This window comes from Halichoerus grypus, chromosome 6 (genome assembly GCF_964656455.1).
Source record: "Halichoerus grypus chromosome 6, mHalGry1.hap1.1, whole genome shotgun sequence".
In the NCBI taxonomy this organism is placed as follows: Eukaryota; Metazoa; Chordata; class Mammalia; order Carnivora; family Phocidae; genus Halichoerus; species Halichoerus grypus.
The window spans coordinates 7,860,375-7,878,465 of record NC_135717.1 but is presented as its reverse complement, the minus strand read 5'-3'; the positions used below and the strand labels follow the sequence as shown (position 1 = coordinate 7,878,465).

Genomic DNA, 18,091 nt, shown 5'->3' with positions numbered 1-18,091 from the left:
TATCCCCTGCCCCCATTTTACAGATAGAGAGACTGAGGCCCTCCCCTGCCCCCCAGCTCCGGTGAGGCTGTGACCTGCCCAAGGTCAGGAGGGTGGAGCTCCAGCTTCCAGCTCGGGGTTACTGGACGAAGCCACCTCCTGAGACCAGAGTCTCTGCTGAGTCCTAGGGGCCTCACCTCCCTGCCTGCAGACAGCCCGGAAGGAAGTGAAAAGGGAAGTGAGCACCTCTCCTCCTCTTCCCAGAACAGCCCTTCCCCACACATGTTCAAGCCACAGAAATCTCTCGTTAAAGTTTTACAGTTAACCACTGAACATGCTACTTTGTCTCCATAATTTATACCTGACCTGGGTGTCTAGACATGACATCATGGTAAGGTATGCCTCCTTCTGCGGGAAGTTTACAATAACCAGAGCTCAGTGTCGTTACAAGGCCTTGCTCCAAGGCAGCCGGGAGCCCCGCTGAGGGGAGCGCAGAGCCATAGGCTTGCATACCTCAAAGTCACCCCCCCTCCCCAGTAGAATGATTACTAGAACCCCATTTCCAGAGAAGAAACCAATAGGCCAGTGACTTAACAAAGGTCACGTGAGCAGGAACGGTCCCAACTCTTGGCCTCACACCCCAAGCTCTGTCCCTACCACTTGCCACCTCCCAAATTCCATTCACAGCATCTTCTGGGGCTAGTTGGCTGCCTCGAAGGGGAACTCGGTTGGACCCCGGACCCCAGCTATGAATCCCTGAGAGAACCTCTTGCAGGTGAGGTCACTCACCTAGGCCCTCAGCCCGGGGGTACCAGTCAGGACTGCTCAGGCTCCCTGGAAGCTGAGTCAATCCCATTTCTGTGGCCCCTTGTCCCCAAGGAATCCATGGGCATAAGTCCCATGTTGTACTCACACCCCGGTCACGATAAAAAAAAAAAAAAAAAAAAGCAGAGGTGGAATATCTCTTTCTCTATCTCTCTCTCTCTCTCACACACACACAAACACACACAGACATACCAGGACATAACCTCAATTCTGCGGTTCATTTTGGCCCTAAGCATCCACATTCTAAAGAGGAAGACCCCAGAATCAGTCAATGTGTATTTCTAATGCCACTGTGCCTAGCAACAGGCAAGTAAGGAGCATAACAACAGTAACAGGAACCACGTATTAAGGGCCCACTCTGTGCCACGGACTGTGGCACATCGGGTACTTTTTATTCACTTTATCTGATCTACAGTCCAAGACGGTTATCATTGTGCCCACTTTGCAGAGGAAGAAACAGGTTCGGACTGAGCAAGTGACTCGCGGATGGAGTGGGTACATGGAACCAGGATGTCAACCCTTGGTCTGGGCTGAAGTCCGTGTTCTTTCCACCGTCCTCGCAGGCGAGGGGGACAGAATCCTTCGGCAGAGAGTGGTGGGCATGTGGTGGGCATGAAGGACCACCAGCCACGCCCAGATCCCCGGGGCCGGGAGCCCTAGCTGGAAAACTGAGCCACCTCGGGCAAAGCAATGACAACAGGGAGGAGGGGGGTCGGCAGGGCAGGAGGCCACTGTGCCCCTGCCCGGAGCCAGCTGGTCCGGCTCATTCTTGCACTCCGGGAGGCCTTGCGGAGGCCCTCTGAGAAGTGAGGTTCTGTTCTCCGTTCTGCTTGTCCTGTGTGTAAAACCGCCACACGCTGTCCCTGGGTTTCCGGGTTACATGGGAAGGGGCCTGATGCCTTATATCACCACCGCACGCTTCCCAGTGCTCTGCACAGGTGTGGAAGAGACCAGTGTGCTGGGTGAGCAGGAAAGCGGGAGCTCTCTCCCCTCCCCTTCCACATGCCCAGGGCCCAGGGGCTGCGACTCTGTTAAAATGGGGCAGAGAGAACATTCTGGGCTCCTGGGGACCCCCAAGCTTGTTTTGGTGAGTCACATGGCCTTGGAAGAAAAACGTTTGAACGGAGCCCCAAAGGCAAATCAGCTATAGACAGAAGCCCTGCGTCAGTCCCCGCGTGGTTCACCCACCAGCAGGGTGGGAGAAGCGGGAAGGGTAGCAAGGTCGGAGGCCACCGTGGCGTGTCTGGTCTGGTAAAGGACTGGGGAAACAGAGCAGAGATGCTGCATGATGGGGGGGCTGCAAATACCCAGCAGGACCTACACACAGCCACCAGGTCGGGGGTGGGGTCCGATGAGATACAAAAGGGAAAGCCAGGACACCTGGCTGGCTCAGATGGTTAAGCATCCTACTCTTGATTTTGGCTCAGGTCATGATCTCGGGGTCGTGAAATCGAGCCTCTTGTCGGGCTCCAGGCTCAGTGCAGAGTCTGCTTAAGATTCTCTCTCTCCCTCTCCTTCTGCCCCGTCCCTGCCCCCTCTCTCTCTCTCTAAAAAAAACAAAATAATAAAATAAAATAAAATAAGCAGTGATCTGAAAAAACTGAAGCATCTACCCAGGATGTAAGGACCCAGGTATCTCTGGCTGGGGGCTGCCACCACAGCCTCTCTGGAGGCAGACGGGCCGGGGTAGACGCACCAGGCTATCCAGTCCCTGCTCAAATTCCACTATCAGCCTTGAGATGTTACCTCAGTGGTCAAGGGCTGGAGGCAGACACCCAGCTAACCCTCTGCCACCTGCCAGGGAGTTTGGGGTTGGAAAGGCACCAGAAGCCACAGAGCAAGGGGCTCCTGGGACTGAACCCCCCTCTTGAACACCTGAACCCTCAGAATCAGCCCTACATCGGCTCTGCAGGCCCAGGCTCTCTGCAGGTAGAAATGTTCCTCCGTGTGTGTCTGGTCCTAGCAAAGCTCCCAATGCAAGGGGAGAGGACCACCCATGCAGAGGATCTAGAATGTTCCATGGGAACTCCTAAGCGCTCTTTGCCCTCCCAACTCCAGGCTGCCGTCTGGGCCATCGGGCCCTGCCCTGCCATCCAAGGAGCCGCCAGACCAGCCTCGGTGTTTCCAAGTGGGGGGCCGATACGGGCCACGGGGCAGTCCTGCAGAAGGTCATGGGAGCGTGAGAGGACCCTGCGGAAGTGACAGGATCTCACGGCGAGGACGGGGTGCCCACAGCCCTCAGACTTCCTCTGGGAGGCCCTCCCCGACTTTTGGCTACCTCACTTTGGACTGTGAGAAGGAACTGTGTGCTCTGCAGCTAGAACTTCGTTTCCCAGAGCCTGAGGCTTCCTTCCCCCTGGCACATAGGAAAACAGCAGCCACCACTCACTGAGCAGGGAGGCTGTGCGGCATCTGCCGTCCCCACACCCTTGTGAGGTAGCAGCCTGTGACCTGTTTTGTCTGTCTACTTGATCACAAATTCTGTGGCCTTTTGTATGGAGGACAACAAAAGGTACAGATTACGTTTCTCCTGTGTGGGAACCAGGATGTTTGGAGCGCCCTCGGGCAGCAGCTGAGGCTCTCCCTGTGGAGGCTGCCCTGGCCAGGCCCCCCTTCAGGATGCAGGCTTCACCCCCAGCTGCTGGGAAGCTGTGGGCTGGCAGCTCGCCTCCGTCAGCCCTTTTGAGAATTGCCTCAGCGGAGACGGTGTCCTCACCCAAGGTCATGGCCCTCTCTGGGCAGCCACAGCCCATCATCAGCCAACTGGAGGGTGTGAAGGCCCAACCCCTTCGTCCCCAATTTAGGGCTGTTCAGAAGGGTCGTCCCACCTCAGAGCTTCCGTGGGATGGGCTGAGGCCTTAACCGAGGCTGCACTGCGGCCCAGATTCTCATGCTGTTTCATCCATCCCTGCTTCCCTTCCCATAACAGGTCTTGAGCCTCAGTGTGCCCCCAACGGACCTCCCTCACACGCCTTCCTCTAAAACCTGCACCCCGGGAAACCCAATCTGCAACAGCTCTCTGGCTTCCCCACCTCCTCCATTCACGTGTCTTTGGCCCCATGACCTGACTTGGTCTTCTCAGGCCACGATGGGTAGGAGTGGGGGCCTTTCCCCACAGGCCCCCTCCTCTTTCTAGAAAAGACTGAGCTTCGGGTCAGGAGAGAAGCAGGCTTTAGTAGAGAAATGCCTGGTCCAATGAGCCCACTTTCTGGCTGGTTGATTGTGGCCTGTCCTGGACCTCTCAGAGGTTTGGATCCCTAAGAGGTTCCCAGGGGCATCACTCCCTAAGATTGTGGGTCTCAGAAGAGTCTCAGAAAATTCACGAGCTTGGCAATCGTCTCCTGTGGCATCACTCTGGCCCCTGCCGTTCCCTGTGAAATGCCCAGGGGTGAAGAAGCAGTGGCCAAGGGAGGTGGTGAGAGCCCCCCCGGATGTGCAGACAGCCCAGCAGCCAGAAGATGCGCCAGTGACCTGGGCCAGCCCCCGTGCAAGCGCTTCCCAGAAAAAGAAAAGGCAGGTGACATGTGTGGATATTTACAGCCCCACACAGCATGACGGGAGGTGCCGAAAGATGCTTGTCCGACAACAAAACCCATCCCGACGGCTGGAAACCCTCCAGGCTGGGACGGAGTATCAAAGGGCCCGGAACCTCATCGGCGAGGCCACGCTGTCCGTGGAAACTGAGAACAAGAGCAGATGCTCAACGGAAGAGGCCCCCAGCTCGTTCTCCCCGCCCCCCACCCCAGGCCAAAGTTTACCAAAGATGCAGGGAAGAGGCAGGTGTTAGAAGTGACCGAGTGGTCAGGCCCCATGGAATGTTCTCTCCAGCTCAGCCAGCATTTTCCTTTTCCTGTCACTCGGCCTCCACCTCTCCCATTGGCTCTGGCGGGAACTCACATAAAAACCAACATTTCTCTAAGCCTCAGTCACTCATCTATGCAATGGGGTTATAACCATACATCCCCTGGCTGAACCTCATGTCTCACACACATAAAAACTGCCTCTGCCATCATTCATTGGTTCAAGAAACAGATCAGGTTCCCGCTCTTTGTCAGTGTCTGGGGAAGTAGAAATAAACTCTACGAGGATATCACCTGCGCAGAGGTCACTCAGTGAGAAGAGTCTCTGAGAGGTAAGTGAGGCAGAAGCCTGACCTCGCAGGTTGCAGAAGGCCCTAGACGCAAGGAAGCATGATTCAGGGAAGGCAGTCAGTTCTTCCAAAAAGCTCGGCCAAGAAAGGAAACTCAAGGGGCGCCTGGGTGGCACAGTCGGTTAAGTTTCCAACTCTTGGTTTCGGCTCAGGTCATGATCTCAGGGCCGTGAGATCGAGTCCCGCATCGGGCTCCAGGCTCAGCGTGGAGTCTGCTTAAGATTCTCTCTCTCCCTCTCCCTCTGCCCCTCCCCCACCCCCACTCATTCACACGCTCTCTCTCTCTCTCTCTCTGAGTAAATAAACCTTAAAAATAAAAAAAGAAAAGGAGCTCAAGACGAGGTGGTGGCTAAAGGATGATGCAGATTCAACGAGATTGTTTTCTGAAAGATAAGATATACTTGATGTGTTCGTTTACTGATGGGAAGGAACCAGTGGGTGAGAAAAAGAGGGAGCCGATGAGAGAGGCGATCCCAGCGGCACATGAGCCAGGTTGGATCCAGAGGGTCAGGCCTTGAGCTAGGGGAAGGCCCCTCCCCAATTCTTACCTCCTGTGGGTCCCACAGCAAAACAAACATACCTTTAGCAAAAGCCTCGTTTCCCAGAATTAGGATTATTTGCCTACTCCCCTGGCCCTCACACCACATCTGGGAGCTGGGGAGCTGGGAACTTCTGAGGTCCCCTTTTCATCAGCATGACCCAAGCCCCTAGCACAGTGCCTGGAAATTCCCAGGTACTCCACTAATTTGAAAAAAATGGCCCTACTGGCTTGTCCCTCCCTTTAATGACAGCCATGGGAGGCAAGTTTCAGAAACACCAGCAGACTCGCTGAGAATCGTTTCCCTAAAATGCTGAGCTCTGCAGACTGGCTGGGAGGCTATAGCCTCTTCCCAAGAGAGCGCCTTCTGGCTTTGAACCCTCAGCCATTCAAAACACAAACACACTCATACACAGAGCTCGTGCCAGGGGTGAAATGTCAGCACCATCTTGGACTCAAATCAATCAGCTCAATGCTTGGATGGACTAGCTAAGCCGCCTCGCCCTGGGCCTGCCGTTGCCCATATGGAAGCACAGGGGGTTCATTTCCTGTCCTGGCTCTGACTCCAGCTGAAGCAAACAAAACAAAACAAAACAAAACAAAAGGAAAAATCCCCCATTTGAGTTAAATGCATCTTGTTGAGTCTGTATCAACTTTGTGGCAAATCTCCTCCACGACACCACGTGAGACCTGGCCTCAAGAACACCAGGGACCGGGCCACCTTAGGTATTCCGGAAAGAAGCCAGCCAAGAATCCAGCTGACCTGTGCCTTGTGTTGGGACAACGTGGAGTAGGATTTCCTGAGACCTGGAAGGTCCCAGGTGGCTTACAGGAAAGAGCTCTTATTCAGGAGCAAAAGACCCAGGTTCTAGTTCTGCATCAGCCCCTGCTCAGCTGGATGACCTTGGCCAAGTCTCTTCACATCTCTGAGCTGCAGTCTCCACATCCGTCTTAGTCCATTTGGGCTGCTATAACAAAGTGCTATATGCTGCGGGGGGTTCGGGGGGCTACTTATAAACAACACGCGTTTACTTTTCACTGTTCTGGAAGCTGGTAAGTCCAATATTACGGTGCCAGCAGATCTGGTGTTAGTGAGGGCCAGCTTCCTGGTTCACTGTGTCCTCACATGGCAGAAGGGGAAGGAATGTTCTCTGGGACTTTTATGAGGGCACTAATCCCATTCGTGAGGGCTCCACCCTCATGACCTAATCACCCCCCCCAAAGGCCCCTCCTCCTAACACCGTCACAATGAGGAATAGGTTTCAATGTATACATTTGGGGGGTAGGGGGACAAAAACATTCAGCCCACAGCATCTATACCATGGAAACATAGAGCAGCATGACCAAAAGGACTTTCTAGAGAGTAAAGTACCATTTCAAAGGTAAGAAATAATGGCATGAGGATACGATGTTGGTAAAGGTGATGATGTCACCTCTGATGTCTGCCAAGGGAGCTAACTGGAGGGACATCTCCAGGTGGAATGTAGCTTAAGGAACTCCTTTTTGTTTTTTTAAGATTCATTTATTTATTTAAGAGAGAGAGAGCAGGGGGAGGGGCAGAGGGAGGGGGAGAGAATCTCCAGCAGACTCCCTGCTGAGCACGGAGCCCCACATGGGGCTTGATCTCACGACCCTGAGAACATGACCTGAGCCAAAACCAAGAGCCAGATGCTCAGCGGACTGAGCCACCCAGGCGCCCCAAGGAACTACTCTTTAAACTAAATCTAGAGGGGAAGTAATGGTCCTGTATCCCATGCTTAATGCTGACTCCTTTGATCATGTCCCAGATCATGTCCCAGGTGCAGAGTCCTTGAGAGAACCCCAACTAAGTGCCAGGCCCTGTGCTGGGCACCATAAAAGCCACAGATAATAGCAACACCCTCTGCCCTCCAGAATCTCTCGATCCGCCCACAGCAGCGTAATCAGCAACCTTTCTAGGGGTTAATTTGGCAATATGATTCAAAAGCCTTTACACGGTGTATACCCCTCATGGATACCCCAATAATTCTGTACAGGCATTTATCCTAAGGAAATTATTAAAGGTGTTGACAAAGATTGAGCTGAAAAGATGTTCACAAAGTTTCCATTCCAAAATGATGGAGTAGCTTGTATCAGACTAACTCTACTTGAGGTAAAAATTATAAGCTCTAGATAATTATTTAAACGATTATTTGAGGACCCTTGAGAGCAACAAAAATCCAGCAGAAACTGAAGGGATTCAACCCTTGCAAAAAGAGAATAGAACTTGTTACATATCATGGCTTTTCCCCCTGAGGGCCAAATTTAGTTCAGCAGCGCAGGGTGGCCAGAACATAAGTCAAAAACTGAAGTTGTTTAGGCTTAAGTCTGCCAGAGGACCTGGAAACTGAAGGAAGAAATCTAATAAGGAACAAGCTACATAGAGCAGAGAGCCCCAAACGCTGTGTACAAACTCCCCTGAAGTCCTTGGCTGACCCCTGAATTGTGCATGTGTAGGGAAGATTCCAGTGAGATCAGCAGAAAACAACAGAGGGAAGGCTATAAAATCTGAGCAGAGATATCAGCTGCTGCCCAAGAGGAGGAAGATGATTTAGAGCTTGAGTGTCTCCAAGTTTGGAGCTTGAGTCTCTCCACCTAGGCCTTGCCTTTGAAACCACAGAGAGACCAAGCCTTAGGAGTAAAAACTATATCCCAGGTCTAAGGGATTGATATACCCACCCAATAAAGTATAAAAACCAAGCCTTCACAAACTTACAGTAATTTAACTGCTTACTAGAACAAAAATTGACATTCTTCAAGGAAACTGGCATCTCTACAACATATCATTCGAAGTGTCCAATATATAAGCAAAAGTTATTAACATGGAAAGAAAGAAAGACAGGGGCAGTTGTGTCCGAAGTCAAGAGAAAAGTGACAACACAAATAAACCCTAAGATGACCCAGATTTGGAAACAGAAGACAAGGACTTAAAAAGTAGCTATGATATATAAGGTCTAGCATATAAAATAAATTATGATCATAATAAGTGACTAGATGGAGAAATCTTATCAGGGAATTATAAGCCAAACACACACAGAAATGGAAATTCTAGAACTGAAAAGACATTATCTGAAATGAGCTTAACAGAAGACTGTAGATGTCAGAAGAGACAATGAACTTGAGGACAGATCAATAGAAATTATCTAGACTGAAGAACAGAGGGAAAAAAGCAGAACCTCAATCAAGCAATCTAACATGTGAGCAAATGGACCCTCAAGAGAAGAGAGAATAGGGAAGAAAAAATATTTGAAAAAACAATGAAGAGAATTTTCCTAACAAGGTAAACACAAGCAACAACAACAAAAACATATGGGTTTATAGATTCAAGATGCTCAAAGAAGCCCAAGTAGAATTAAGACAATCTGACCTGATAACATCCTAGTCAAACTGCTTAAAGAAAAGGATAAAGAAAAATCTTGAAAACAACCAGAAGGGGGAGAAAAGACACATTCTAGAAGGGAAACAACAAAACGAATACAGCAGACCTCTCACCAGAAACAATGGATGCCAAAAGACAATGGAATAATCGATCTGTTTTCAAGCACTGAAAGAAAAAAAATCAACCCAGAATTATGAACTCAGTGAAAATATTATCCAAAAATTGGAGTATTGGCGATGATATGAAGAAAGTGGTAACCCTTGTACATCACTGGTGAGAATGTAAAATGGTGTAGCCACTATGAAAAACAGTTTTGCAGCTCCTCAACCAGTTAAACACAGAATTACCATATGACTCAGAAATACTGATCCTAAGTAAAAATCAAAAGGAATCGAAAACAGGTGTTCAAACAAACTTGTACATGAACGTTCACAGCAGCACTATTCACAACAGCCAAAAGGTGGAAACAACCCAACTGTCCATCAACTGATGAATGAATAAACAAAATGTGGTATATCCATATAATGGAATATTATTCATTATTCAGATATATCCCACAATTTGGATGAAGCTTCAAAGCATTATGCTAAGTAAAAGAAGTCAGGCACAAAAGGCCACATATTGCATGATTCTATGTCTATGAAATATCCAGCATAGGCAAATCGATAGAGACAGAAAGCAGATTTGTGGTTGCCAAGGGCTAAAGGAAGGAGGGAATGAGGAATGACTGCTTAATGGGTATAGGGTTTCCCTTTGGGGGGATAAAAAAGTTCTGCAACTAGACAGTGGTGATGTTTGTGCAAAACCTTGTGAATGGACTTAATACCGCCGAATTATATACTTCAAAATGGCTAAAATGGTAAATTTTAGGTTATGTGTATTTTGCCACAAATCAATTCATTGATTGATTATTAAAAATAAGGTAAGGCAAAATAGTAAAAAAAAAAATTTTTTTTTAAGATTTTATTTATTTATTTGACAGAGAGAGACACAGTGAGAGAGGGAACACAAGCAGGGGGAGTGGGAGAGGGAGAAGCAGGCCTCCCGCTGAGCAGGGAGCCCGATGTGAGACTCGATCCCAGGACCCTGGGATCATGACCTGACCCGAAGGCAGACGCTTAATGACTGAGCCACACAGGGGCTCTAGTAAAAAAATTTTTTTAAGTAGAGAAAATTCACGGCAAGCAGACCTGCACTAGAAGACATGCTGAAAGAAAAGGGATACTGGATGGAGGCTCAGAGCTCTAGGAGGAAGAAAGATCACTGGAAATGATCCTTCCCTTCCTTTTTAAAAACATAATCTGTTTAATGTGAAAATTATAATATTGAATTGGGAGGTTTTTCACATATTTAGATTGTAAACAAAAGACGACAATAGCACAAAGGATAGTGGAGTGGATAAATGGAAGCATACGGTTTTTAAAACTACTAAGAAATAATACAGAGAACTATAAAGAAAAATTCAATAAAGGAAAAGGCACAATTTCTGCTTCCAGTAATGATAGATTAACTCCTACTGAACTTGCTCTCCCACCATAAATAACTAGATAATTGGACAAAATTCATGGGACAAATATTTGTAGACACTAGACAGGAGGCAGATCAGAACAAACAAGGCAATTCCTAGAGACACCTTCTGGACCAGCGCTCATGGAGGGAAGACTAAGTAGAACATGGCAATCTCTCTGAGTTGAAGAGACAGAAATCTGAGTTCAGGGAAGCTGAGGCAAATTTGGTGGATAAAATACCAGAGAGACGAGAACTACGTAGAAAGTTATTCATTCAGTCTAAATTTATTGATCTGTACACATCTGGTGTGTGTAAATTATATGTATATAATAAGTTGTACATCAATTAAACCTTAGTAAATTTGATTTTTAAAATGCGCAGATAATTATTAAATTAAGAAATAGAGAACATCAGGGCACCTGGGTGGCTCAGCCAGTTAAGCATCTGACTTTTGATTTTGGCTGAGGTTCTCATCTCAGGGTCATGGATCAGGCTCTGTATTGGGCTCATCAGGGAGTCTGCTGGATATTCCCTCTCTCCCTCTCCCTCTGCCCCTCCCCCCACTAAAATAAATGAATCTTTAAAGCAAAAAGAAATAGAACACACAGATAGCCCTATGTCTGTTAAAAAAAAAAAATTGTTATCAAAATCTTCCCCACAGGGGTCCCTGGGTAGCTCAGTCAGTTAAACACAGACTCTTGATTTCGGCTCAGGTTGTGCATAATCTCAGGGTCATGAGATCAAGCCCTGTGTCGGGCTCCATGCTGGGCATGGAGCCTGCTTGGGATTCTCTCTCACACCTCTCCCCGCTGCTTGAGCATGCACACTCTCTCTCTAAAGAAACAAACAAACAAACAAACTTCCCCATAAAGAAACTACAGGTCCGCATGGTTTCACTGTGAATTCTATTAAACATTTAAGGAAAAAGTAATACCAACTTTACAAAAAAATGCTTTTAGAAAATAGAGAAGGAGGGAAATTTTCCCATTTCTTTTTATGAGAACAACATAACCCCCATCACCAAAAACTAGCAGACATTGCAAGGAGAGAAAATTACATATAAATATCAAATAGAGAAATAGAAAAATTAATAATACATCCAAAGGTGGTTGATCCCTGTAATAATAATGTTACTCCCAAGAACGAAGTGTTGGTTTAGTATTCCAAATCAATGTAATTAGTCACATTAACAAAATAAAGGATTTAAAAAAATGATCACCTCAGTATAGAAGCAGAGAAAGCATTTGACAAGATTCAGCACCATTCCTGATGAGTAATCTCAACAAACTCAGACTAAAAGTGACTATCCTCATCTGATACATGGCATATATGAAAAAATATACTGCTAACAACATACTTCACAGTGAAATGGAGAACATCCCCCCCCCACTGCTATGATCAGAAACAAGGCAACTATATCTGTTCTCACCACTTCTGTTAAGCATCTTATCAGAAGTTCTAGCCAGTCCAATAAAGCAAGAAAAATAAAATAAAATGCATTAATAGTTGAAAGGAAGAAGCAAACATGTCTTTATTCACAGAAGACATAATAGTTTATGTAGAAAATCCAAAGAAATCAATAAATAAGCTACTAGAACTAATAAATGAATTTAGCATGGTTTTTACATATGAAGTCAATATTAAAAATCAAATATATTTCTATATGCTAGCAGAAAAATAATTATGAAATGAAAATTTAAAAGGCAATCCCATTTTTAAAAAAGCACCAAAACTTAAAAGACTTAGAAATACTTAGAAATAAATTTAATAAGAGATAAGCAATACCTCTAGTCTGGAAGCTGAAATTAAATACTTAAATAAATGGAGAGCTATACCATGTTCCTGAATCAGAAGACTCATTATTAAGATATCTATTCTCCCCAAATTGGTCTGTAAATTCATCACAATCCTACTCCCCATCACAACATACTTTTTTTTTTTTCAGACACTGTTAAGTTGTGCAAAGTTTTTATGGAGATGCAAAGGAACTAGAGTGGTCAAAGTAGTCTTAAAAAAGAAGAAATTGCATTTCATTTCATTCCCACTAGCACAGCTAAAATTAAAACACACCACATATTGGCAAGAATGTGGAGCATCTGGAACACACCTTGCTTGTGTAAAACATTAAAACCTCTTTGGAAAACAATTTAGCTACTTCTTTTTTTTTTTTTTTTTTTTTTTTTACAATTTGGCTACTTCTTATCAAGTAAAACAACCCAATCAAAAATGAGCAAAAGTCTTGAACAGACACTTTACGAAAGAAGATATAAGAATGGCTGGTAAGTATGTCAGATAGACATACAAAAAGAGGTCCAATATCATTAGTCAACAGAGAAGTTCAAACTAAACTCACAATGAGAGAGCATTTCACACCCACTAGACTGGCTGAAATGAAAAAGACTGACCACCAAATGTTGGCAATGATGTGGAGCAATTGGAACATACTTTGCTGGTGGGAGTGTAACCTGGTAAAGTCACTTTGGGAAACAGTTTGGCTCTTTCCTATAAAGCTAAACATTTAACCTGACCTAGCAATTCCACTTATAGGGATTAACCCAAGGGAAATAAAAACAGATGTCCACAGAAAGACATTACAAGAACGTTCACAGAAGTTTTATTCTTAAAGCCCCAAACCAGAAACAACTCAAAGATTTATCCACAGGACAACACACAAATAAAATTGTGGCTATTTACACAATGGAATAATACCCAGCAATAAAAATGAGTAAACTACTGATATACATATCACAATATGAATAAATCTCAAAGATTTATTGAAAATTGAAAGAAACCATGCACAGGAGTGTATATTATATGGTTCCATTTATATGAAGTTCAAGAATAAGTAAAACTGATCTATGATGATAGAAATCAGGACAGTGGCTGCTAAGGGGTGAGAACTTTCCAGAAGGTGATAGAAATGTGTACATGTATCAAAACTCATCAAAGTGTACACTTAAGATAGGTGCATTTCAGAGTATGTAAATTTTATGTCAGGAAAAAAAAAAGGATGTCTGGAGGAATGTCATCAATAATTTAAAACTTGGGAGCAACTTAAATATCTTGCAGTAGGGGTTTAGTTAATAAAGTATATACCCAAATTTTGCAGCCACTAAAAATAATGCTACCGAAAGCTATCTATTGACATGCAGAAACATTCATGGTCACTTATTTGAAAAAGAAGGTTATCAAAATAGTACAACCATATGAAAGCACAGAAAAAAGGTCTGGAAGCTTTTCACCAAAGTGATACTCAACCTTGAGAGGTGTGATTCTGCCTGTCTTCACCTTTTCTACACCGAACACGGACTTAACTTTTGCAATAAGAAGAAAACATTTCTAGATACATCCCTATGGTTCTAGATACTTAGACACGATTCACTCTCCTTATTCATGGTAGCTGTGATCTATAAAGTCACAGTGGTCCTGAATTAACAAATAGTGAACCATTGCTCCTGGGGGAGGCTCCTGCCAGCGTCTGGTCACATTTTCGTCAATGTGTTTTACATGTGAGGAGAGGAGTTCATCGCTATCCACACCTCAGCTGGGAGGGGACACCTGGCAGCTCTGTGTGTGTGGAACCCTCCTGGACTCTGTCTCATGGGTTTCTTCCCTTGGAGGATTTGAGTCCGTACCTTTCATCGTAATAAACCATAAGCGTGAGCAAAATAGCTTTTTGGCTCTGGGGGTTCTTCCAGTGAATTATCAGACCTAAGGGTGGTCTTGGGCTCCCCAGTCTGCATCTATCTCAGTGTCTCGAATCCCCCTTTTGAATCACTCACTTAATGAGTTCGATCAACGTGCCCTTTATCTATCTGCGTGAGGTTTACGACTCAGACATCTGAGACTTACACTTCGTTTACTGGATTGTTCCTTTAATAATGAGAACATGAAGAGAGATGAAAAACCGTCCATGCTTCAGCACTCAGTGGTTTCCAGGGGAGGGAGGAAGGGGCCCTATTCGGGCTGGGCTCAGTTACCCTTAGAAGAAACAGTCGGCAGGGTGGCGAGTGGTAGTTGGAGGCAGGGGGGTGGGCAAACATGAAAACCCATGATTATAGTCAGCTGAGGCAAGGATGGGGTCAGGGGGAAGCTCGGAGGCTCTGGGAGCTGAGAAAAGGGCCCCCAAAGCCTTCCCAGTGCTGAGCAAAGGCCTTCCAGGATCAGGCGCCTTCTAAGTCAGGAAGGGCGGCACCACCTGGACCCTTTTCCATTCCAGCCTCTTCCTTCAGCTCTGCTTTGGGCCACAGGCCCACTGAAGCATCATCATTATTGGTACTGTTCTGTAATTATCCTGTTATTATTTGTAACCCAAAGCATTTTAGGCAGTTTTCAATAAAAACATATACCTAACATATTATAACTTATTATAACTTTATAATCACCTAATTTATAAAAGCATATCCATAAAACAAAAGTCAGTAAGTTAGGTAATAAAAAAAAGATGAGGGAAAATAATTTGATCAGAACGTCCATTTCATGGAAAATTACCGTTTCCAAATACAACCCTGACCCGTGAGCCTCCAGGCCGACCAGCTAGCCCTGGGAACGAGATGGGCTGCAAATCTGTTGGTCTGGCAGGATCTGCTTTCCCTGGCCATGAGCACAGCTGGGATTTGCTGCGGGCCCTCCCTGGCCCCATCGGGCTCCAGAGGCAGGTTGGGACCGGGTCTGGAGGCTCAGAAGGAAGGCCCCAGCTCTAGGCCCTGTCCTCCCATCCTCACCCTGGGCTCCAGCCACACAGAAGGGCAGGACAATCAGTCCGCTGCCCACCAGATCCGTGTGCCTCATTGGACAACAGACGTGGCTCCAAGGCTGGTGAACAGAGACCCCGGGAGCCCTCTCTGCCTGCCCCCATTCCCGGGTGAGTGCGATCCAGAGCGGAAGAAAGAGGCTGTAAACTGAATCCCCTCCCCCAGGCCAGGACTCATGATTCTCCTCCACCCAATCAATGCACACAGGGTCCCCACCTAGGTGCCCATGGCAGGTGGCAGCAACCCCCAGAGACTCCACAGCCCAGCCCAGCCGGTGCCCCGTCCCCCTGCACCCTGCGCCCCAGTCCTTGGCCCTTGACCCCCAGCCCCCCACACCCCGGCAGACTCACCCTCCTCACAGTTGCTCCCGGTGAAGCCAGGACAGCATCTCCATTCCAGCGCCGTCACCGTGCGGTAGGACACTCTGTATGTGGGTCTGATCAGAGTCCTGTAACTAACACAAGGGCAGCGTCAGGATAGTGTGAGCGCCCATCCACCTGCCCACCCCCCCAGCCCAGATCCCACTTCTGCAGAGAGCACCCAGCCCAGGGCTCTGGGAGCCGCCTGGGTAGTGGAGCCTGTCATCCCGGCTCTGTGCCCACTGGCTGTGTAGCCCTGGGCAAGTGACCACCCCTCTCTGTGCTGGATGCATTATAAAGTCCCTCCCAGCTCTGCCTTCCGGCAAGTTTCCAAGCATGGCCACCGAGGGTGGGAAAATGTCTGCCATGGATTGAATTGTGTCCTCAGAATCCGTATGTTGAAGCCTTGTGTCCCCCCCGCCCCCCCGCCATCATGTGTCTCTATTTGCATAGAGCGTCTTTAGGAGGTAATTACAGTTTAATGAGGTCATCAGGGTGGGGCCCTAATCCATCAGAGCTGGTGGCCTCATAAGAAGAGGAGGACAGAGAAAGAGATCTCAGTTCATGCACACACGGAGAGGCCGTGTGAGGACCCAGCGAGAAGGTGACCGTCTGAGAAAACACACTTCTGTTGTTGAAACCCCCCAGTCTGTGATATTTTGCTGTGGCAGCCTGAGCTAAGACGTTGACCAAGATGATGAAGAAGGAAAAGAAAACTATCGTTAGGACGTCCTCAACTTCCAACCACCCAAAAGTTCCTGAACTCCAGCACTTTGTCCCAATCATTTCCTTTGGCTGATTCATCCAATGAACACTTATTGAGCGCCAACTTAATGTCATACTGTGGTCACAGACTGATAGAACTGAGTCCTGCCTTCGAGAAAATCACAGCCTCGTGGATGAGCGAGACACACCAATGAAAACTTGCAGCCCCATTGTGGGACCCTATTCCCCTGCAAACTGCTGTGGATTCCGGGCCAGATTTCACACTCCTGCAGTTTTGATATTTTCCTTGCAAAAAAGCCTGATACTATTTTACAAAACTCCAAGACATAAGATGTGTGACCACACCACCATGAGCTATCACCTCACACCTGTCTGAATGGCGACCATCAACAGCACAAGAAACAACAGGTGTGGGCGACGATGTGGACAAAGGGGAAACCTCATGCAGTGTCGGAGGGAATGCAAACTGGTGCAGCCACTGTGGGAAATGGTATGGCGGTTCCTCAAAAAATTAAAAATAGGACTCCCGGGGCGCCTGGGTGGCTCAGTTGGTTAAGCAACTGCCTTCGGCCCAGGTCATGATTCCAGAGTCCTGGGATCGAGCCCCACATCGGGCTCCCGGCTCGGCGGGAGGCCTGCTTCTCCCTCTCCCTCTACCTGCTGCTCCCCCTGCTTGCACTCTCTCTCTCTCTCTAATAAAAATAAAAAATCTTTTAAAAAAGAAAAAATAGGACTCCTATTTGATCCAGCAATTCCACTTCTGGGGACTGATCCAAAGAAAACGAAAACACTAACTCAAAAAGAGATCTGTGCCCCCATGGTCATCGTAGCCTTATTTACAATAGCCAACACATGAAATAACTTAAGTGTCCATCGACAGAGGAACAGATAAGAAAATGTGATATATGTACACGATGGAATACTACGGAGCCATAAAAAGGGAAGAAATCTTGCCATTTGCGACAGCAATGGATGAACCGTGAGGGCATTATGCTAAGTGAAATAAGTCAGACAGAGAAAGACAAATACTGGATGATCTCACTTATATGTGGCATCTAAGGAAAAAACAACTGAGGTCATAGATACAGATAGACTGATGGTTGCCAGAGTCGGGGGGTAAGGGCAGGCATAATGGGGGAAGGGAGGATCAAAAGGCAGAAACTTCCAGATATAAAATAAAATGTAAAGGTCTTGGGATGTGATGTACGGCATGGTGACTATAGTTAATAAGACTGAGTGTCATATATAAAAATTGCTAAGAGAGTAGATCTTCAAGTGCTCATCACAAGAAAAACAATTTTTGTAACTGTATGTGGTGACAGATATTAACTAGACGTATTGTGGTGATCATTTTGCAATACATATAAATATCAAATCAAATACAATACACCTGAAACTAATATAACATGGAATGTTAATCATACCCCAATACACACATACACACACGAACATATGACCCAATCTCACAAGGAGGATACACTTGGCTTTATTATTCAATTTGCATGCATCGTTATGACTTCGCCGCTTGATCACGTTTGCACATCTTCCTCCTGAGAGCAAAGCTACGTGACTTCACAAAACCCGAATCTGCTGACACCAAGCAACTTAATCGGGGAATGGGAAAATTATGAATTAATTGGTAGCAGCAGAAGTGACGTTTCAAGATGCCCCGTTGACAGGAAAACACACGAGTCACATCTCGAATTTCAGAAATATTGCACTCGATCTGAACAATCCTGTTACACTAATTTCTCTTTTACAAAAAAAAAAAAGAGTCCTCTCGCTCATGTTTCATGAACATTCTGGCAAACCAGCTTTCCCCTGGAGATCTAAGGGGGGCGTGAGGCTATGTGC

The 18,091-nt window shown here is 46.7% G+C and overlaps 1 protein-coding gene across 2 annotated transcripts in view; it reads right to left on the bottom strand.

The window, feature by feature from the left end:
- Nucleotides 1-18,091, bottom strand: part of COL26A1 (collagen type XXVI alpha 1 chain) — a 141,637-nt gene that overhangs the window by 68,223 nt on the left and 55,323 nt on the right. The window contains exon 3 of one of the 2 annotated variants that reach the window (XM_036078840.2): nt 15,503-15,606. In XM_036078840.2, coding sequence (XP_035934733.2) covers nt 15,503-15,606 — 104 coding nt within the window. The remainder of the gene's footprint in view (nt 1-15,502; nt 15,607-18,091) is intronic. The other variant, XM_036078841.2, reaches the window with a different exon arrangement.